The sequence below is a fragment of the Pseudoliparis swirei genome, chromosome 9 (genome assembly GCF_029220125.1).
Source record: "Pseudoliparis swirei isolate HS2019 ecotype Mariana Trench chromosome 9, NWPU_hadal_v1, whole genome shotgun sequence".
In the NCBI taxonomy this organism is placed as follows: domain Eukaryota; kingdom Metazoa; phylum Chordata; class Actinopteri; order Perciformes; family Liparidae; genus Pseudoliparis; species Pseudoliparis swirei.
In genome coordinates this window covers 18,262,052-18,284,401 of record NC_079396.1, presented here as the reverse complement: position 1 = coordinate 18,284,401, position 22,350 = coordinate 18,262,052, and the positions used below count along the sequence as shown (strand labels likewise).

The following is a 22,350-nucleotide window of genomic DNA, read 5'->3' as shown; positions in this document are numbered from 1 at the left end:
AATATTCTTGACTTCTGGTATTTGTCTTTGGGTGGCTGGCCCTGCTGTAGATCGAACAGAGCAAGAACTCAGTGAGCAAAACTTTTGCTCGTGCTTCTGGGGGCAGCAACAAGGTAGACCGTGGCATGTGATGGATTTCATGTCTCGTCTCTGTAATGCTGTCTCTGATAGTAAAGCTTTTTCAAAGTAAACCAACTGTCCTCCGTTTGTCCAGGCAGTTAATGTTTAGCTCAAAAACTCGCAACAGCACTCAACAGATATAATACAAAAATTATATGAATTTAGTTTACCAAAAAATGTATAATTTACACCGTGTATTACATGTATAGTTCCAGTGCTTGGCTGGGAATTGTAAGGTATTCTCAAAACTGGGGCACTACGCAGATGGTGGAGAAACAGGCTTCCGGACACGCATGGATTAAGTTATCAACATTTAATGGAAAAGAAAAAAGAAATCAAACATTCCTCTCTCTTCCTCGGCGGCGGCGGCTCCTCTTGGCCCCAGCCCAGCAGCAGCACAGCCCCGAGCTACAAGAGAAGAGAGAAGAGAGAACGAGCTCACGCTGTTGCATAATCCTCTCTCTTGGCGTCGGTTCGACTTCTCACTTCCGGTTCCTTTTTGTCAAGAAAAGTCCCGTCAAGTCACAAAGTCAAAAAAAAAAAAGTCTTGTTGTAAATAATTCAAATCAAATTCCAATCCGTCAATCTAATCTATATAACATACAGTCTCTCATACACCACATATACATTATTTTTATTTACATTTAGAGTAAACAACATACCTATGTCTTCATAATACATTAATAACAATATTCTCCTTAATATTGTCTATTATAATATCTTTCTATATGTATTAATTTAAACCATAAGACCTCTGCAGATGTTATCAAAATAAACTATTACAACTTAACAGTGGTATTCTCCATTGTAAAACGCGTAGCTCTCTCTCAGTGCTGTCACTGTAATTGTCCACTTGAGGAGATCTTTGGTTTTACAAGGCTCTGTCATTATGGGATGTCTGCGTTACAACAGCCTCTTACTGAGGCACAGGTTCATTTTCAAATCGTTGACAGGTGTTTCAGTCGTCATAGAAGGCACAGTGTGACTTTTATGCTGTTATCAAACTGTCAGTGGAGCCTTTAATAGCATGCATACTTAAGAACATGTTCTTGAGAGTTCAGCTGAATTTCACATATTTGTCCCAATATTCTTATCGTGCTTTACTCTTCAGCATGCTCTTTACTTTGCTCGTACTACTCCTCTGTCTGCTTATTATTTGAGTCTTCCTGACTCTCTCCTTCTGTGCCTTATTCTGTTCTGCCTTTCCTTCCTCCTCTGCCTCTCAGTACTCTCTGGTCTACAAAGGTTTCAGCTTACACCAGGACGATCTGCTCTACTGGCAGCTCCCAGAGCAATTCACAGGGGAAAAGGTAACTGTGAGAATTTTGGGGGACATCCCGTCTTGACCATAGGTCAACCCCGAGAGGTCACAGAAAAAACAGCACCCGTAGTATCCTCCAGCCTTTCCCATGCCCTTCAGCCCCCATCCTCATACTCCCTTCTATCCAGTCGCTCACATGTCCAGTCGACCTTCCTCCACTATAGTACAGTAAGGCTCTGATCAAACAGCACGGGCAACTACTGAATGAGTTCTAACACAAACCATGAACTGCAACCTACCAAATAGTCAATAGTGCACTTAAACTTGGATATCTTTCGTAAAAAAGACATAGTACATTACAGTGCAGTATCCAAGAAAGTCACTACAATGAGAAAACACTGCTGATGACGCCGGGGGCTTTTCTGTTCTGAGTTGAACTTTATTCAACTGTTGCCGCTCACTCTCATTGAAACAATTACAAACAGCTCACAGAGGTTGATCAGGGCCTTAGAGAGGCGTGTGCCATGTTACCATGACGGTTGTTCATACTCCACTCACACTGCATGTTTTACATACAATTAGAAAAAGAAACTTAAAATATCCCTTACTACTCTTGGGTTTCACCTGCTTGCCTGTCTTCAATTTAACATGTATTAAATGTAGGGTTAAAAATACAAATACTAGAAGTTATATAATTGTCTTCTGTGTCTTTAACGGGACACTCCGGTGATTTAGTATTGCACTTGTATAAAGTTGAGGGACTCAGAAGTGAACAATAGAAAAGAAACAGCTAAAGTTGAAGCAGCAGAAGCCAGGATATCCTGACCATGAGTCTCTAGAATGGGTCAAGCTCCAAAAAGCTTGAATTCTACTCTTCCCATAGTGCACCTGGATAGCATATTTCATTAGAGCCTGCCACATTACATAAAAGCCAGTCTCTAAAAATGTGTTCCAAGAAGTGATTTAAAAGAGTTGACTGATTCTGCAAGCCTTATCTTGTCAGGCCGGTTGTTCCACAGCCGAGGGGCCCTGACGGCAAAACCACCGTCACCTTTAGTTTTCAGCCTGGACTGTGGAACAGCCAGAAGGGCCCCACCTGAGGATCTAAGGCTGCTATGAATATGACATCATTACGGTCATTTTTCTAAGAATTAAATAAACTCCCCTCCAGAGCCATGGCCGACATTTACAATCAATCACTTTCATAGGCCGAATAATATGCCCCGTGACGGTTACCACAACTTTCACATGTCCAAAGACGATTGCTCCTTCACATCCTTCGAGGACATCGGATTTGACGTTACTGTACAATCGGTGTTGCTCTGACAAGCCACCTGGCATTCATTTGAGCTCCATTTGATGTTTCTGTTTCATCAAGGCAATTGCAGCATAGTTTGACCTGGCAAAAGATCTGAAGCCTCTCCCTTGCTAACCTTGTCCTAGGTGGGTTCTTACGGCGGCAAGATTAAATACTCCATCTCCTATGTGGCCGGTCCAAGAGGAACACTACTTGATGATGGCGACGTCCAAATTATTGTGAGTAGACGCCGTCATGCTGATTCACTGTTTTCTCCCATGGTTACAAGCGTGTCCAGCTTTTACTGACCGCTCGGTGTTGTTGCTGTAGGGTAACGACATCACTCTGGTAGCTCGTCAGCCCTGGCAGAGAAGGCAGCTGGGCAGCAGGGAGATCAACCAGTTTGAGATTGTCTTCAAAGAGGTGAGTGGCCCATCACAATACTTGTACATCGGCAAGCATCTGGCCTGTTGAAGTGATCCATGTCTGTAAATGCCTTTTGGCGTCTTCCATCACATTATTTTGTTTAATCAACAATGACTGTTTTTGATTTCGGATTAAAATACATACAATTAAATAACACATGTGCTCTTACTGCATGAGAAAAGCCACGGCTTCCATTTTATCTCGCAGGAAAACTGGCGTCGTCCTGACGGCATGCCCGCCACCCGAGAGCACCTGATGATGGTGTTGGCGGATCTGGATGACATCCTGATTCGAGCATCCTACTCCACTGAGATGCGGTCCTCCAGTATCTTTGATATCAGCATGGAAGTCTCAGTGCCTAACTACAGCGGCTTGGCTCAGGCCGTGGAGGTGGAGCAGTGCCGCTGCCCACCTGGATACAAGGGACTGTCTTGCCAGGTGAAAATCTGAATGGCTGACTTCACTATAAGCGATACAGAAACATTGTCCTTCATTCAAATGCATATTGTTGTCTAATTGTCTGAAACACATTATGTTTCTTGAAGGACTGTGCACCTGGGTACACTCGCACTGGAGGAGGTTTATACCTGGGCCATTGTGAGCTCTGTGAATGCAATGGCCACTCTGACTCCTGCCACCCCGAAACTGGCATCTGCGCGGTACGACACACTAGATTAGCGCATGGCTGATATTTGTCATGTTAGATTAAAGCGTCCTGTCAAGATGGGCAGATCTATACACAAGGTATATTTCCCTTTTCAGAGCTGCCTGCATAACACTCAGGGTGAGCTCTGTGAGCAGTGTGCGTCTGGCTTCTTCGGTGACCCCACTGTTGGCACTCCAGAGGACTGCCAGCCCTGCGCATGCCCTCATAATGACCCAGACAACCAGTGAGTACTGGTACATCGACCAAGTCTTCACATTCCACCTCCATTAATAGCTCAAGACTCTGTGTACGGCTCACTTGCTCTGGTTTATACAGCAAATTCTCCTGTCTTGTAAATTCTGGAGTTGCTTTTCCATTATTGACTTAGTTCTTGCCAACTAACAAGAAATATTATATATTCATTTTCCGACTGAAATTGTGATTCTGAATTTTTTTTCTATCCTACGGACTTTCTGCTCAACAGTTCATCTTGTGTGTAACTCATGTCACAGGTTCTCCCCCACCTGTGAGAGCCTTGGAAATGGAGGCTACCAGTGTACTGCCTGTCAGCCTGGATACACTGGCCAGTACTGTGAACGGTAAGATCACCCTACATGTTGTGTTGATGTGGGTCAGAACAGTTACTGAAATCATTTCATATAGTTTGTTTTGATAAATTGCATTTACCGAGTAAATACTCTGAATACTCTAAACTCTAATTTCCCATAATGGGTATTTCTTTCAAATCTTAAGCTGCATAAAACATTATTGTTCACTGAAGTCAAGTGCTGTTTTCGATATATTTTTTTACCATCATCAGTTGTGCTCCTGGATACGTTGGCAACCCTCAGGAGAGACGAAAGTGTCGTCCATACGATGGTAAGGCTACAGTTCACTTAAGTAGAAGTAAGACAGAGAAGAGACGGAGCCCCCTGTTCCCAATTCAAACTGCTCTCAAAGTGCACCAGATCGAACTTAATAGGGACGTCCAGACCACGCCCCCAGACCTCCTTATTGTGTCAGAGGTCCAACCACCACAGTCTCATTAAACGCTGTGGGAAAAAGATTCAAGATTGTATTTATGTTCCCAAGTGAAAATACAATATTAGAACTTGAAATATTAACCATAGTTAAATGAAAACAAAAATAGATATAAGAGAGTTTAGTAGTAATAAGTGTATATTTTCATTCATGCGTACTATTCCTTTAAACTTGCCCCTGACCAGATTCGGCTGAAAACACCTGAAGAAGTCATTAGATGGGTTCCATCTAGTTCTACTTTGTGAGACCAACATAAAAAGTCTAGCTTAATGCCAAAGCTTGCTTTATGAAATCCCACTTTTATGCCATTCAGCTGATGTTTTAGAAAGTATTCCTGATTAATTTGTCATGACCTTTGCACTTTTCAGCTGCAGCCTCACTAGTGGTGAAGGTTTACCCAGAGAAGGTCCAGTCGTCCCATGGTGGCTCTGTCACTCTCCGGTGTCAGGTGTCCGGCTCTCCCCCGCACTATTTCTACTGGTCTAGAGAGGATGGCCGATCTATCTCCAGCACTGCTGACAGACGCAGACAAGGTAGGGCAAACACTTCAACCACATGGCCACAACAAGCGCCGGATGGATAAACAAGCATTTTCTGTAGAGCCAAGAAATCCCAAAAATGTCATTAAAGTGTGATTTATGCACTCTTTATTTTGGTTTTAATCTAAAATAATGTTTTTTATTATTGATAGACAAATGTATGTTTGAATACAAAACCTGTGGATCATCTGTGTGTGCAGGAGCGGAGCTGTACTTCCCCAACGTCCAGCCGAGAGATGCCGGAGTCTATATCTGTACCTGCAGAGACCAGCGCAGCACCAACAGGAGCCGCGCTGAGATCGTTGTCACAAGTGTGTTTGGTCTCGCTGCAACACGAGCAAATAGATGTTTCCCTCATGTTGCTGAGTGCAGCACGCTTAATACATACCATCTGTGGTTCAACACATGGGTTTGCTTATGCACGGATTATGTGAGACCTCATTCTTTATTTTAGTTGACTGCACTGTGGTGCAGGCTGCATATTTAAAGTTTATAAGGTGCTAGTGTAAGATCGTTGGTATAAGAGCGTAACAGAGCTGGCAAAAGAAGGTTTTTCTTATTGCTTTTCTAGTTAATTTGAAATTGTTTCTTGTAATACGGTACTGTGATAAATGACTTGCATCTAATGCTGAGCAGACTGGGTTGGATTAGGAGCTTAATTTTTACATTTGGACAGAATGGCTGCAGTCGATGAAGAAAAGGCAGCAGAAATAACTAAAAGTGCAAAGATGTAATTATAAGTTTAGATGTTCACAGGGTCACCTGGAGGTGTTGATCAGTTTTCTTTTATTGTGTGTTTTGTAATACACTAATTGTATTTATAACCATTCAGTATAAACTAATTATCTTTTTGCATTTCACCAGGTGTCCCATCCAAAGCCATTGAGGTTACAATCGAGGAGCCCAAAGCCCAGACTGTCAGGGTTGGGTCTACCATCAACTTTATCTGCACTGCGAAGAGCAAGGTAACCCTGGATAATAATCGTAGTATGGAATAGTTCAACATTTTGGGAAATACTCGTATTTACTTTCTTGCAGAGAGTTAGATTCATCACGTACACTCCTATCTGTCTGTTAAATATGAAGCTGGAGCCGGCAGCTGCTTAGCTTAGCTTAGTTAAAGGCCTTTCATTGAAACCCACTGCTGGTTGCCCGGCTTCTTCGTGGTGAGAAAAGACTCCATGACCTTACCTGTAAAATCACAAGTTGTTGTGTTTACACTTTTATTTTTGTACAAATCAAATAAACAAGACATAGGGAGTTAATTAGGAGCGTTGTGGGTGCTGGTAAGCTAACGGTCTCCTGGCTCTAGCTTCATGTTTAGCATACAGACTTGAGAGAGGTACTCTCTTCATCTTTTCAGCCAGAAAGCGAATGGAAAAATATAATGTCAAACTGTTATTTTAACATTTTACTCATCTATTATATTTTAAATTATTAAAATAATCGATAAATGCGGTTCATTTCACTTCAGTGTATATATGATAAAAAGCACATGTGGCCACCACGCTGTAAGCACATATACAACAGAACATTTAGTCTTTTCTTTAAAAAAGTTCGCAAAACAACAAGAGCGTTCGGTCCCATGTTTGAGATCGCACGCATCTTGTGATTCGTGTGTTTTGCTGCGCGCGCCTTCACAGTCCCCAGCCTACACCCTGGTGTGGACACGGATGGGTAACGGGAAGCTGCCCAACCGGGCCATGGACTTCAACGGCATCCTGACCATTCAAAACGTCCAGTCCGAGGATGCAGGCGCGTACGTTTGCACCGGCTCCAACATGTTTGCCATGGACGAGGGCAATGCCATCCTCTACGTGCCAGGTTCGTGATCCTCGGCACCGCATTCCATTACTCATCACCCCCCAGCTACCCTACCAGCTCTGGCTCCCGTCGTTTCCCTCACCTCAAACTCCCAAACTCCCCTCAGGCTTGCGATGGTGCATGCGTCTCTGTTTTACCGCATCTGTCATCATGCACTACAAACACTCAGCTTTGGGTTAACAGCATAATACGCTTGCCGTTCTAACTCCCAATGCTTTCGCCTTCTGCTCTCAGATACCAACATAAATGCTGTGTCTTATTATCATACTGCCAAGCTATTCTTGCTGCCTTTTATTTAACTTGCTGCTTTGTATGTCTCTGATCAGTATATATGAAGAAATACAGCTTGTGGGTTTGGTAACACTTAAACTGTAGTATACCAATTTTAAGGGGTCAAGTATGCAGTTTCAGATTCAACTAATGGGCTCTCGAAATAATTACACATCCATTACACTTAATTTTAATGAGCACTCTTTCAGCTCAGTGATTTGTGGGTAATGCTTTCCTCCAACACTCTACTAAGGCTACTGCAGATTTTTTCTGTCTTTTTTTTCACATGGGTTGAATGAATTGGTGGTGGTTTGGTTGCTCCGTGGTCACTGGTACCATTGCTGGTTTCTGCTCTTCGAGGTTTCACTAGCAGGGTGCTGGATTCTGGTGTCTTAAACTTTGGGCTCCTGGGGCCACTCCCTGCCTGAGCTGGAGTGTATAGTGATGAGGAGGAATGTGGATGCCACCAGTGGTGCATAGTGACTCGGTGACTGCCATTCAAACAGGACTTTAGTGTATCTGGAAGAGAAGTAGGAAGAACCCACTACCCCTGATTACTTTGTATTGTTCTACTTTAATACGCAGTATTCCTTCCGGAAATGCTGAATGAACAACATGGTGCTATTAGCCATGCAGTTGGTTGAACCTGTGGTTGGATTCATGCTGTTATACTGCTGTAATATCACTCCTTCATTCCTTTAGTTTCTTCACAAGTCGGTCTTGTTTGTATCGATTGTTACTTGGCAGATTTAGTACGTAAAATATTTCTTATCGAAAAAAGGAAATTCTGTAATCCTAATTTTGTCAAAAATCATCTCCAAATGTATATTATGGTATTTCAATTTACATCCAGTCAATGTTGCTGGCGCATTTTCTTTTTTTGATTGACTGAAATGTGTTATCCTGAAATGTTTCCATGAAATCAAATACATCAGAAATGTTAGAATTTGCTATGTGAATGCAATTACCTTGCATGATGTGTGTTTACATTTAAGCAATTTCAAGTGTTTTTATAAGAACATATTTTTATATAAACTGTATATCTCTGAGAATATCTTACACTTACAGGTCACATTTAAAATCTTTTTTCATCGTTTGATCTTCATTACTTTACAATGACTGCATTAGCTTCATTTGTTCATTCATTATTCAAATGATATATGATTGGTAATATACCCAAAGGTGCTTCTGTAAAGAGTTTTTTTTTACATTTCTTTTTAAAGAATACCCATCTGATGTACTGCACACATGTCACATTGTAATGTATTTATCTTAACTGTGAAAATATTTTGTATAAAAGAGCAAATTGATTAAAATAATGACAATTGATCTCAGTGATTTGCCAATTCATGGATGTGTATCACTTACATATATTACCTTGATCAAGTCAGAATAACCACAGGCTGTTTGTTGGCTTTTTAACAGCTGGAATAGAACTAGTGTCCCAATGTTTTAAACTGCTTTTTGCTACTAACCTGCATGTCTCATGTGTGGCTACACGCTGCATAACTCCATCTCTCCTTGTGCTGCTGCACAGTTCTCATAGTCATGATCTTTGTGCCTCTATGTGTGTGTTTGTGTATCTTGATTTTGAATTCACAGCATTTTGGAGCATTTTTGTCTTTGGTTGGTGTAAAGTGTGAGATAAGCGTGAACTTGTTACAAGCAAATGGACATTCTAACCAACATACTTCAATTCACGGTGATCTTCATTTTCTCAATAAATATACACCGGGTAAGTGTTTACACATTGAATAAACTAATTGGCACCGTCATGATCAAAACAATTCCAAATGGTAAAAGTACCGTTGGTGCTTGATGTCAAGTTGGTGGAAGTTTAATTCAATTTCACGATTTCTTTTTTTGTGCATGTTTTCCATGATGTGTGTGTTGTTTTTGGAACTAATTAGACGAAACCAGACACAGCCCACATTTGGAGATAGGTGTCTCTGGGAGAGGTACATTTCCTGTTAACCCAGAAGCCTGACCTATCAGTTTACCTGTCCATCCCCCCTCCTCCCCTCCCTTCCTCCCACAACTCCAGAGGCCTCACAGACTCAGATGTTTTACACAGCCTATGAAATGTTTGAAGGACATGGAAAGCGTAAGTCCGCATGGGCATGGTTTCCTTTCTGCCGGGCTCCCTGGAGGGACCGGCCTCTCCCTCTCTGTGTCTTGCATGCACTCATCATCCTCAGCATGGATATACTGGTGGCCAGTTAGCGCCCATGTACAATCCACCAAGCAGCATCTTTAGAAACTCTCAACAAACATGAGTGGCCAGAGCCTCTGTGCTGTCTTATACTGTTTGTTAGCAATCGTCTTAAGTTGAATTACAAGCGAAAGATGGATATATGTTTTCAGTATATAAGTATATATTATTATATTCTAAGTTCCTTTCATGTTAAAGAGTCAAAGCTTGGATTGTACATGAGCATTACTGGCTCCTACCTTGCTCTCTGGGTTCATCGAGGGTCATTACTTCAGCTAAAAGTGCATCTGCATTCTAAGGGCAACTCCTCATGAATGTCAAGTCAAGTAGCCATCATTTAAAAAACAATCACTGTCAGTGTTTTACAGTAATTATAGGCCAAAACATAGAAAATATATTTTTCCAAATACATTTTAAAGCTGGTAGTGTGAATGACAAACCAGTAACATTCCTGAAGAGATATCTTAACTTGTGGATAATGTTGGACAATGTCCCTCTAAAATGAACAAAAAAAATATCAAACATAAGGAATCTTATTTATTAGGAATTTTAATGATATATTTAAAAAATCTTGAAAGCAAAATGAAGAAATCACTTATTGCTTACTGCAATAAATCAGCAAGTTTAAACTCTAAAAAGGACATTTGACTCAAATGTCTTTTTCGGAGTGTAATTTGTCTGTTATTACATTATCACAAGCTAGACGCTTACTTACAACGTCTCCACATTCAGTGACAAGATAAGTCCCTTTTTCTTCTTTCTCTTCGCACTTCGCTTTTTTCTTTTCCTCCTCAGGAAACGTGCTATACCTGGAATTAGCCGTTATCTTGGCTTCAAACATCATACTGTGCTTAATACATCCTATCCCAACCTTATTGCATTATAGCTGAATGTGGGTAGCAGAGTCCAGTGTGAGAGGTTTCAGTGCGTCACACTGATGGAAGTGGATTTAAAATAACACAGTTAATGTGATATTAATAGATGTAAATCAAACTATACAGCATATTTAATTCAGAAGTTAAAGATTGAATTAATTAAAAGTATAAAATCATATTTTTATTCCTCACCTCTAGTAGTATCTCGGAGTATCTTTTCTACATACATTTGCGATCCCAAGAAGCTAAATCTAATTTATTTTGAGGATCCCCTGATATTTGCTCGAGCCCAATATTTGTAATTAACACGCATTCATGTCCCCTTCGTAATTAAAAGTAATATTCCATTTAGTGATATTTTTCATTTAGTGCCATCATCTGGTCAAGATTTTTTTGCTAACATGCTCAACCAACTGGTGAACATGCTAAACATTACACCAGCTAAACATCCGTATCTAAGCTTTGTCGTTACCCTCACAGTAGTGCTGTCTAGTTCGTCCTCACAGAGCAGCTAGACGGCTGCAAACTCTTCATGTTCTTGTTTAAATGTAATATTTAATAATACATTTCCATCCACCTCGCTTTTATTGGGGCGGAGCCAAACCGACAACTCGAGATCTGGACTGCTCTATCCGGACAAAACTGTCCGATGGAGAGCACTAGAGGTGGTGAAGTGAGAAATGATGTGTTTTTTTAACCAGACTGAATCAACGCACTTATTTAATCCTAGAGCTTTACAAAACGTGCAACCAAACCCGTTTACAAATACTAGTATACCCACATTCAAATCATTTTCATTCTCATGTTACTCGTCTGTTCATTGTAGACTTCAGGCAGTCATGTCTGCCCTGTGTCCCACAGAGAACAATGACACGTCTCTGCGCCCTGTAGTATTGATGTCACCAAGGTGAGAGAGTCCCAGAGGTTTTCAGCCTGCTTAGATGGCCTCGTACTCATCCCTCCCGACTAAAAGAGACCTTTCTTTTGCCCTGTCGCCCTGGGATCATTCGGGATTTAATTCAAAGTCTAGCAGCCAGGCAAACTGGTGCAGACAGCAGAAAGCCCTGAGGCCATGCCAATGCCTGCCTGCCACCTCCCATCCGTTTGGTCTGCTCTGAGGCTCTAGACTGCCGAGGGTGGGGGCACGGGCCCGAGTTTGATCAAGTCATGATCATCAAACGCATTCCCACAGCTTGATGGATGCCCACGCAATGGTTGTAGACTCCTGACAAGGTTTCATATTCTCCCTTCCCCTTCACACCAGTAGAGCGATTCACATTATCTCGCTTTATTTCTCCAGCTACCCCTGGAAAGTTGTACTCTCCAGTTTGCGCTGTGTTTGACGAGTGTTTCTCCTCCTGTCGCTTCAGAGGAAGCCCAGCCCGTGGCCACTGTCACTCCCTCCGTGCTGACTGTCCAGCAGGGCCGGCGGGCAGAGTTTCGCTGCACAGTGAGCGGGAACCCAACCGCAGCCATTGAATGGATCGGTATGACCAGTTAGTTCCCTACTTTTGCAGTGCTTGGTGCAGAGCTTGTCGAGCTATATTTAAAGTCCATTGAGTGGAAAGGCCATTTTATTTTCTTCGACCTGCGGGCTTCAGTGACAGAGTGTAACTGTGTGAACGTTGCAGGAGGTCCGGGGAACAGAATGAGCCCGAGAGCTGTTGTACGAGGTGGCGTTCTAACATTCACAGCAGTGGACCCAGCTGACGAGGGAGAGTACACCTGCAAGGCCCTGAACACTCACGGGGAGCACACAGCACGGGCTTCCCTCTTTGTCCAAAGTATGCTTTGTATTCGAGTGAATGTTTATTACATGTTTATTACACATGTTTATACACTTACAAAGTGGGGAGCCTTCTCTCTTTTGAGAACAACTGAACGTAATGAACTGTCACGCATAATAAGCGGGGTGGCTGTGGTGGGTATTTTTTTGCATTTTTGATTAATTATTCATTTTTTGGTCAGAATCTAACCCAACTGGCCTCGGCACCCAGCCTCAAGTCCAAGTCAGTCCCCAAAATATCGAAGCTCATGAAGGAGACAACTTGAGGTTGTACTGCAGAGCAACAGGAGTACCCACCCCGAAGCTCACCTGGCTGAAAAATGGAGGGCAAATCCCTCCACAGGTGAGATACCACCTGCTGTCTCAGTGCCTTGATGATCATTTTAACGTGGAATAATTACTGCATTTACATTCTGCCGAGCTGTATCGCTATCTTGCACTTCGAGGTGTGTCCTGTGCCGATGGTATTTTTTCATCACACTGTCAGTTGTTATGACTGTTTCAGCATTTTGACCATTTACCCTGATTTTTTCCCTCTGTTTGTCTCCTCCCCCTTTTTTGTTTTGATCCCACCCTGTTCTGACGTTTACTCAGGCTATTCCCTCTCTTGGTTTCCATCAATTTAAAAGCAACAGTCTCGATGTGTTACAAAGACGTATTGAGGAGCTGCAGGTCTGTCCATCTGTCCGATGTCCGTCCTGTCTCATAGTTCTAAGCCATTGTCCTCTACTGACCTCGTCCTCACACTTTGTCAAGTGCAAGTGCATGATCAAATGTGTCCTTGATTCACACTTCGTAGCCCTGCTAATGTACTACAGCTGCTCACTAAGTCCCTTTAGAGCTAATTCCAAATACACTAAACTCAACCAGCTGCATCTGGTTGACTTGTTAGTGTATTTGCATGCACTACATGTTTTTATGTCGTGTTATGTTTATTAACAAAAGTGTTTCATAGTCCTTTTTTGTTTTGTGCTGTCACATCATCCCATCCCTGACTTGTTTTGGCTCTCAGCGCTCAGTTGACCATCATCATTCCATTGGGTGTATTAACAGGACTAAGTATACAGGAGCTACTTGTAGGTATTTCAGACATATTTTGCTCCGTGCCAAACGCATCCCGCTGCCCCCCAACGCAAGGGGGTATTGTGTTGGTCTGGTTTCTGCATAGCCCTCCTCGTCCCGATGAGGGCTTCGGGGCCTGTTTAGTGCTGCCTCAGAGAGCCTCTGCGTTGTGTCAGCCTTTCCCAGGGAGAGCCGGGCTCTGCCGTGCGACCACGCAGAAATTCTCTATGCTCTAGCAAACGGCTTGCTTTGAAAACTCCTCAATGGGTTCAGACACACATTGAGTGTGGGCCCGCCTCAGCCACTGCTCGGTTTAGCCTCCCTCACGGTTGAATGAGCCGGAGCTAAGCAGCTTTATCCGTGGATGCCCCAACACCCCCCGGATACAGTAATCCCTCCCTGGACCCTCCCCTCCTGATTCCACACTTGTTTCCAAACTTCATGAAAGCTCATTTTCAGCCTTGCTGGACCTCTGACAGCCATGTGGAGCAGTGTACAAACAAGTCAAGTTGTCAATGGCTGGTAAACCAGAAAGTCTGGAGAGTCCTTAAACTTGAGTGTTGTAATTAAAGAAGAGTTTTGGTCCTGACTCGATTTTGATGGTGGATATTTTGATTACCGAGGCACTGGCTCGAGATTATTCTAAGATTTCTCAGTTAACTGCTTTATAAAGTAACCACCGTCTCAAATCAATGTTTCACAAATTGTCAATTCTAACTCTCCATACCTTTTTCATCAGTCATTAATCAATCATATAGTTTTAGAATATTGACACTAGTGTAGTAAATTGTGTTGTCACTGATTATAATGTGGAGACACTCCAGGTGAAGGAGGTAAAACATTTACCTGATAGATAGTACCATGAATCTTCCCCAGTTGATTACAAGTCTTTTTAGATGTTTTGATGAAATATGCAAATGACACGTGATCTAATTTAAATATTGAAATACAATTTAAACTTGAAATGCAATTAGTGGAGTAAAATAACCCCCTAAATGTGTATTGTGTATGTTTTTTTTCTTATCTGAAAAAATACAAAAAAGTTGCCTGGATGGTCTCCTCTTAACAAATTAATACCCCACCAATCATTGTAGAAATATTAACAGTACTTTGTGCACAGTTTCATGTTCAAAGTATAGTGTCATATAAATCCTGAATCAAAGATCCATTTCCTGAGACTTAAGTGTAGCAATAACAGCTCTTGTCTTGTCTTAAAGATCGACTTCGTAGTGCTTTTGTGTTGCTATTAGCTAGTAATGTCAGCAATGTCCTATGTGTGTTGTTTAAAGCGACATGAGACAAGTAAGTGATTGCTTTGCATCTGACATGACATGTTTTTAATGATGTAAATAATCGTAAAATCATATTATTGTAATTCACAGTGCTGTATATCATGGTGTAGTTGAGATAGGTGTCTAATCTCGTCACATATTGGTGTGTCTTCTCCAGGCTCGCATAGACCGCACCGACATTGGTACTCTGCTCATCCCCAACATCCAGATGTCCGACTCGGGCACATACATGTGTGTTGGTAGCAACAGCATTGGCTCAAATAGTGCTCCCATTAAAGTGTCTGTGCTCAAAGGTGAGTTGACCTGGTAGGAAAAGAGAACCAAACCCATAACCATCCCCCTCCACCCTTTCATCCTATACTAACACCCTAAGCCCCCCCGCCCCCCCCCCCAAACACACACACACACAGCCTCGGAGAAACACAGGAACACAAATAGTAGTTTCCTTGTAATCATCTCATTTTCACCAATACTAATTACAAAGCACATTGAATGTAAAACAGAAAGGTATACAAGTACATGTAACACGAGCCCTTGCATCCACTTGAACAACCAAGAAAAGATAAACAGTCAATAGCGCCTGTGTTTGTGCAGGAGACCATAGCCTCTCAGTGGTCAGCATCCAGCCAGCTATAGCTGATGTCCAGGAGGGTCAGAATCTGGAGCTCAACTGTTTTGCCCGTGGAAATCCTCCCCCTCAAGTCTTGTGGACCAAAGCCAGTGGACGACTCTCCTCTAACCACCAGGTAATCACACAAAAATGCAAAAGGAAAAAGGCATCATTGTGCCCCCATTAAATGCCATATTAATGTTGTATTGTCAACAAAGGAAATATGTGTATTATATAGTGGTAGTAGTAGTAGAAGTAGAAGTAGTAGTAGTAGTAGTAGAGGTGGTAGTAGTAGTAGAGGTAGTAGTAGTAGTAGAGGTGGTAGTAGTAGTAGTAGTAGTAGAGGTGGTAGTAGTAGTAGTAGTAGAGGTGGTAGTAGTAGTAGTAGTAGTAGTAGTAGTAGTAGTAGAGGTGGTAGTAGTAGTAGTAGAGGTGGTAGTAGTAGTAGAGGTGGTAGTAGCAGCAGTAGTGAGCATGTAGTAGTGGCAGTGGTGCAGTAGCAGAGTGCAGTAGTAGCAGTGGTAGTGCAGCAGTGGCAGCAGTAGTAGTGCAGTAGTAGCAGCAGTAGCAGTGGCAGTAGTAGCAGTGCAGCAGTGGTAGCAGTGGTAGTGGTAGCAGTGGCAGTGGTGCAGCAGTAGCAGTAGCAGTAGTAGTAGCAGTGGTAGTGGTAGTAGTGGTAGTAGTAGTAGTGGCAGTAGTAGTGGTAGTGGTAGTAGTGGTAGTAGTAGTAGTAGTGGTAGTGCTAGTAGTAATAGAGGTGGTAGTAGTGTTAATTTGTCAGAAGTAAATTGATGAGTTTTCCTGTAAGCTGAACTGAAGTGACTTGATTCCTTGTCTACTGTTTGCAGGTTCTGGGCAGTCAGCTGCGTATCCTGTCAGCCACTCCAGAGGACTCAGGGGAGTATATCTGTCGGGTGAAGGGCAACTCTGGAAACCCAGGATCTCATGTCCAACAAGCCTCTGTGTCGGTGTCTGTCACTTCATCATCTTCACGTAAATTGCTCAACACTTCAGGCCTCGTACAGGTGGAATATTTAGTATTTCAACGGAATAAAAACAAAGAGCCTGTTGATTAACCTTGACAGGGATTAGGATACATTTAATGTTAATTACAGATGGCAGCATCAGTTAGAGGCTGGGAATAATACATAAAGGGCTGGGCATTACATGGCAGGGTGTCACACTACACTGCCTCATTTCATGAATGTACTTTCCAGTGTAGCCCAGCGTGACCTCACACTGAGTGATTTTCCTCACTACTGTCCCATGATCTCATCCTCATCCACTCCTCCTTGGACTTCAGTGACGTTTGAGTTATTTCACTGCTGCCGTTGAAGACCATAGAATAGTTATTTGTTACTTCAGGTTTCTGTGATTTATGAAGTGTGATTGTAAACAGCAATGTTCGAATAGAATGTCGGGAGCCCAAAACGCTGCTTTCTGCTGCAGGTCTTCAGAGTCCAATCATCGCCATAGAGCCCCACAGTTCTGCAGTGCGTGTGGGGGAGTCGGCCAGCTTCAGGTGTCGGGTGTACAGCGGAGCCCAGCCTGTCAGACTGCAGTGGAAACTGGCCAACAACCAGCCGCTGCCAGGTAACAACCACACACACTGAGGAGTAAACCTGCTTCATGAGTTCTGATTTTATGATGTTATTATTTTGCCACCAATTTGCATATACAACCCACCCATTAATTATTCCTCTGTTACTTCATTTATTGAATAATTCAGAACTCTTTTTTTCTCAAATCCCTTTTCTGTAGACTTGCATTGACATTTCTTCCAGTAATAAAATAGTGCATGTTATTTAGCCCTGTAAGATTTGATGACATGCTTTCTTTCTGCAGCTTAGTTTTTTCTGACATTTTATTCTGCTAATTTTGAATATCTTCAAGGGGTGATTTAGACACAAGATTGGGAACTACTGTCCAGGCTACTCCAGCGATATAGTTTTGCTCTTCCATACAACTGGAGGAATGAAAAGAGATAAAAACAGTGGATCACACGAAGTGCAACTGAAGAACATTTGTGAATCAGGCTCAGAATGAGTCAGGTACCATTTAACATTATATTATATAGCATATTTAATGTTTTGCTACACTGCTCTACAGATAATGTTAAAGTTGGCCCTGATGGTTCTGTTATTACCATTACCAATGCCCGCCCTATGGATCATGGTGCCTACCGTTGTGTGGCGAGTAACCCGTTCGGCATCACTCACACCATTGTGTCTTTGATTGTCAAAGGTAAGCCAGAGTTCAGTCTTCTCACACCCATAGAGCTCTCAGTGAAGGGTTCCCTCTAGTGGCTGATCGGATACAGAGTTGCATTATTTTGTATCTGTGCCCTCAGTGTCTCCTGTGGCCACTGTCACCCCTGTTGGACCCATACATGTCAGGGTGGGAGAACCGATTAACCTGGAATGCCAGGCATCAGGAGAGCCCCGCCCTTCAGTCTCATGGCACAGACTGGACAGCAACCGCAAGACCATGCTGAGCAGCCCCGTGCCCATGGAGTCCAATGCAGTCATGCAGGTGATGCATCCAACACAAACTGTTTGTTATCCAACACTTCTGTGTTGCTATTTGAAGTTAGTATGAGGAACTTTTAAGTGTTCATGAAACAGTCTCACGTTAATGCCTTCTCTATGTGACCTACATAAGTAGACGGACATCATGTGCAAGAAGGCCAGCTATATAGTTGAGTTATTTTCTATGTTTCTCATCGGTTCCTCACACTGCGGTGTGAGGGAGGTGCGGACAAATCAGATGCTGCTGTAAAATGAGAGCTTTTCTAAAGGGACTCCGGTGTACTAACACTTTAGTCCACAGGGACCGCCAAAATCAACACACAATTAAATCCCTCATAGTAGCTTTAATGCTTCAAATCAATGTTTGATATCAGCTTTACGTTCTGAACTTGTGTAATTATGTTTGGTGAGATATCTCGTTTTTGCTTGTACAGATACTAGTGGCACGTCCAGAAGACAGGGGCACTTATGTTTGCACAGCTCGCAACAACGAGGGCACCACTGACACCAAGGTGGAGGTCATTGTAGAGGGAGGCTCCCAAGTGCCCACAGTCCCCAGGGCTTCAGTTCCTGAGCCGCTGATGGTTGTGGTGGAAGGGCAGATTGCAACGCTGCGCTGTGAGGCCCACGGTAATGATGGTCATTTATACAGCTGGAATTCACTTGACGCCTTTTTCTCTTGTCTTTCTGTGGAACCTTTTCATGTTGCATCTCCAAAACCAAAGACGTCTAAAAACAAAATACCTGCCCCACCTTTTTTTATTGTAACGAATACCATAAGAATAAAAAAATGTAATTCTTCGCAACAACAAAATTGCAGAGCATATAACTTCTGTTTTGACTCTGAAATCTGCTATTGTAGGTCTCCCACCCCCGACGATCACCTGGTCCAAGCTGCGGTCTCCACTACCTTGGAGACACAACCTGGAGAACAATAGCCTGGTGCTGCCCACAGTGGGCCGCCAAGACTCCGGAGAATACATCTGCTCTGCAACCAACAACATGGGCACCAGTGAAGTCACCATCATGCTCGATGTGGAGAGTGAGTGGTTGTTTGCTGTCATTTATTATTCATTTATTCATGTTGTGGCATATACAGTGGGTATACAATGTCTCATTGTGTAATGTATATTTCTTGAGAAAACATAGAGGCCTAGTAAACCTTTTTTCTCTCTAGCGCCTCCTTATGCCACTTCTGTGCCTGACGATGTGGCTGTGCGGGTCGGGGAGGTGATCAGGTTGCAGTGCCTTGCGCATGGCACTCCTCCCCTGACCTACACTTGGACCAAGCTGGACGGAAACCTGCCCCCGAGGGCCCAGGTCAGCGGAGGAGATCTTCAGATCAACCTGGCTACCGCTGAGGATGCTGGGAGCTATAAGTGCGTGGTCTCCAACAAAGTAGCCAACAGCGAGGTGATCGCTAAAGTCACAGTCAGATGTAAGTTGATTGATAATATAATGATTTGACAAGTTTTTATCATGTTTTAGATAGTGAATTGCTCAACACATTGTGCACCACATATACATCTCTCCTACAGAGAACTCAATAACTAAATCATATTTCTTTCCTTCCCATCTGCAGCCCCCTTGGCAGTGCGTGTGTCACCCCAAGTTGAAGTAAAGGCCCAAGGCAGCGCTGTGGAGTTCACCTGTTCATCAGCGGGTGGTATAGAGACCAAAATTGAGTGGCTGAAGGAAGGTGGAGCCCTGCCTCCGAACCACCACGTCAAGGATGGGGTGCTCAGGTGACTCATCCACTCATATCGCTGTCTGTTTGTTTAAACCAGCTCTGAGTGTATCAATACGTATGATGTTGAATGACCAATCTGCCAGTTTTGCATGATTCCCCCATTAAGAAACAACATTAAGTACAATTTATACATAATATGTACTTAAAGGATAATACTTCCCAAGCCTCTCTGTGGATTTCAGCACTGAGCCTGTTGGTTCCTTCTGAAGCTGTAAAGCTTCTATAAAAAAAGAGTCACAAACCTATATTAAACAGGAGTAAAAGCCTTGTATTTGGTGCTCTAGCAAATATTTAAAGCAGCAGGAAGATGAACTGTATCTAGGATTGACTCAAAATAAAACTACACAACCAAATATTCATCTTAACCCTCCTGTTACCTTTACATTTACTAACATATTTTACCCTCGGGGTCAATTTGCCCCCCAGCAATTAAAACCTCCAGAACATTATTAGAATTAATATTGTTTCCCAAGTTTAAGTGTGAGGTACTTTATGTTTGTTTGTTGACTACCTAAATAGCCCTTTAAATATATAAAAAAGTTGATATTTCTTATATGTTTGACACAGTGAAAAACAGCCTGGGGTCAAAGTGACCCCAAGGAACACCGACATTAAACATTGAATGTGGTCAGATTGACCCGAAAGGTAACAGGAGGGTTAATAAGGGAACATGTGCAATAGTGTGGCTCATTAAGGATTTTAAAAATGCTTTGGACAACAATTGCTAGAGGAATAAGCTATATCAGGCTTTGGTATTTTCATGGGTATTGTTGACAATAAGCAACACATATATCACCAGGCTTATCCTTAAATGGGCCAAAACATTTAAATTCCTTTCGGTCTTTAAGAATAGGGGGCCTAAGATATTGTGTTAAGTGTTTAATGTGTGTTATTTAATCTCTCTCTGCAGGATTGAGAACCTGGAGCAGAGCAACGAAGGCGTTTATATCTGCAGAGCCAACAGTGTGTACGGTCAGGCCCAGGACATGGCCAGGTTGACTATCCAAGGTCTGCTACATTCCCTGCCAATATACGAGTATACACCGTGTAGCATCAAAACATAACCTGTTGCTGTTCTTATCTTTTCCGTAGCCCTGCCAAAGGTCATGATCAACGTGCGCACCTCGGTGCAGACTGTGATGATAGGGAACTCTGTGGAGTTTGAGTGCCAGGCTGTTGGCGACCCAGAGCCCACAGTTAAGTGGAGTAAAGTCGGTGGGTCTCTGCCTGCTCATATCATGGTGAAGGACGGCATGCTGAGGATCGAGAGGGTGACGGAGGCCGACGCCGGGCAGTACCGCTGCACGGCCACCAACGACGTAGGCTCGGTCCAGTCGCATGTGGTGCTTAACGTCCAGTGTGAGTGCACAAGAGGAGAAAATGAACTTAAACACATTCTCTTTACTTCCATGACACACATTCAATTCATGCACTTGCACATACACACTGATGCATTACGCTGGCACCACTCATTAAAACCTTTGACTGTTCGCACAGCCATTCCTCAAATTGCTGCGCTGCCTGAAACCAAGGAGGTCACCGTGGGGTCTGATGCGGTCTTGCCCTGTGTGGCTTCAGGATACCCTTCACCTGAGATCAAATGGTCCAAGGTAACCAAGATACCTCTTTAATTCAGGCAGCTTCATATTTCAAGAGTCATTGTTTCTGAACTCATTTAAATACTCTATAATGTCTATAGACTCCATACAGTAGAATAGACTTTTTGTTGACGCTAATATTATTTATAATGCTGATTGTGTCTGTTTCTGTATCTAGTTGGAAGAAGAGCTTCCTCCTAAGTGTTTCCAGGAGCTCAACGCGCTGACGGTTCCTCGTGTCAGCCATGAGGATTCTGGGATATACGTCTGCACCGCCTCCAACAAACAAGGAAGAGTGGAAGCCTTTACTACACTTCAAGTTCACGGTTAGTCCGGGTGTAGAGAGAGTACCGTGGGAAGGAATGTCAATAAATAAATGAAAAGGAAAAATGTTGAGTATGAACTGCATTGTTTTCTGTCTCTAAAAATAGATGATATGCTTTTTTTTCCAGAGAGAGTGATACCATACTTTGCCCAGGAACCTTTGTCGTACCTCACCCTGCCCACCATCAAACATGCCTACAAGGCTTTCAGCATTAAGATCAACTTTAGACCTGACAATGTTGATGGTAAGGAAATGCAACCATACATTTGCTTCCCAGTTAAATGTAATAGTTTATCAATTTAGACGTTTCTCTTGTTGTATCTTTCAGTTTGGTAATGTTTTCAGCTTTTTGTCCTATGTTGTGTACTATGTTTGTCATATTTCTTCATGTATAATTTCAATGCGTCTTCTGTCCCTTCCTTCTCCCCCTCACCAACGTGGTGGGAAGGTCTCATATTGTACGCTGGTGAGTCTCAGGGCTTGAGAACAACAGGAACTACAGACTGATGTTGGCAGCACTGCTTTTGGCTCCATCCTTCTCTCATATTATGCATACAGCGCAGAGATGATTTTGGGGCTGTGAAAGAGATTGGTGCATGTTTTCATTTTGGCTTTCATAAAACTCCATAGGCTTCATAATAGTTTTGTTACAAATCTACTTTTACACCCCAGTCAACATTATCAGCTTCCACACTGCCTACAGAGCAGCACTGCTGCTTAAAACACAGTTATTGTATGCTAGAATTGTTAAATGCAACTCTACATACACACTTCTTGAGTTGTTCTTTGTTTGAAAAATGTCTACAGTTCTGAAAATAGTGACAGCAACAATAAAAGTGCCTTTGCAAAAAAAGAGAAAAGGCTTCTTTTATCCTATTCCCAGTTGGT

At 42.7% G+C, this 22,350-nt stretch overlaps 1 protein-coding gene across 15 annotated transcripts in view; it reads left to right on the top strand.

Annotated features, from left to right (window-relative positions):
- hspg2 (heparan sulfate proteoglycan 2) overlaps positions 1-22,350 on the top strand; it is an 88,395-nt gene that overhangs the window by 55,709 nt on the left and 10,336 nt on the right. For 8 of the 15 annotated variants that reach the window (XM_056424246.1, XM_056424261.1, XM_056424249.1 and 5 more), the window contains 34 exons: positions 51-113; positions 1,347-1,430; positions 2,825-2,917; positions 3,009-3,101; positions 3,312-3,542; positions 3,650-3,763; positions 3,867-3,994; positions 4,263-4,349; positions 4,571-4,629; positions 5,160-5,324; positions 5,531-5,641; positions 6,195-6,295; positions 6,974-7,154; positions 9,469-9,528; positions 11,882-11,998; positions 12,143-12,295; positions 12,480-12,640; positions 12,892-12,969; positions 14,809-14,944; positions 15,246-15,397; positions 16,110-16,254; positions 16,711-16,854; positions 17,371-17,505; positions 17,612-17,793; positions 18,224-18,419; positions 18,652-18,831; positions 18,967-19,227; positions 19,372-19,534; positions 20,450-20,547; positions 20,632-20,898; positions 21,037-21,149; positions 21,316-21,463; positions 21,590-21,706; positions 21,911-21,928. In XM_056424246.1, the coding sequence (XP_056280221.1) occupies positions 51-113; positions 1,347-1,430; positions 2,825-2,917; positions 3,009-3,101; positions 3,312-3,542; positions 3,650-3,763; positions 3,867-3,994; positions 4,263-4,349; positions 4,571-4,629; positions 5,160-5,324; positions 5,531-5,641; positions 6,195-6,295; positions 6,974-7,154; positions 9,469-9,528; positions 11,882-11,998; positions 12,143-12,295; positions 12,480-12,640; positions 12,892-12,969; positions 14,809-14,944; positions 15,246-15,397; positions 16,110-16,254; positions 16,711-16,854; positions 17,371-17,505; positions 17,612-17,793; positions 18,224-18,419; positions 18,652-18,831; positions 18,967-19,227; positions 19,372-19,534; positions 20,450-20,547; positions 20,632-20,898; positions 21,037-21,149; positions 21,316-21,463; positions 21,590-21,706; positions 21,911-21,928 (4,534 nt within the window). The remainder of the gene's footprint in view (positions 1-50; positions 114-1,346; positions 1,431-2,824; positions 2,918-3,008; positions 3,102-3,311; positions 3,543-3,649; positions 3,764-3,866; positions 3,995-4,262; positions 4,350-4,570; positions 4,630-5,159; positions 5,325-5,530; positions 5,642-6,194; positions 6,296-6,973; positions 7,155-9,468; positions 9,529-11,881; positions 11,999-12,142; positions 12,296-12,479; positions 12,641-12,891; positions 12,970-14,808; positions 14,945-15,245; positions 15,398-16,109; positions 16,255-16,710; positions 16,855-17,370; positions 17,506-17,611; positions 17,794-18,223; positions 18,420-18,651; positions 18,832-18,966; positions 19,228-19,371; positions 19,535-20,449; positions 20,548-20,631; positions 20,899-21,036; positions 21,150-21,315; positions 21,464-21,589; positions 21,707-21,910; positions 21,929-22,350) is intronic. The other 7 variants (XM_056424247.1, XM_056424256.1, XM_056424251.1 and 4 more) reach the window with 6 other exon arrangements.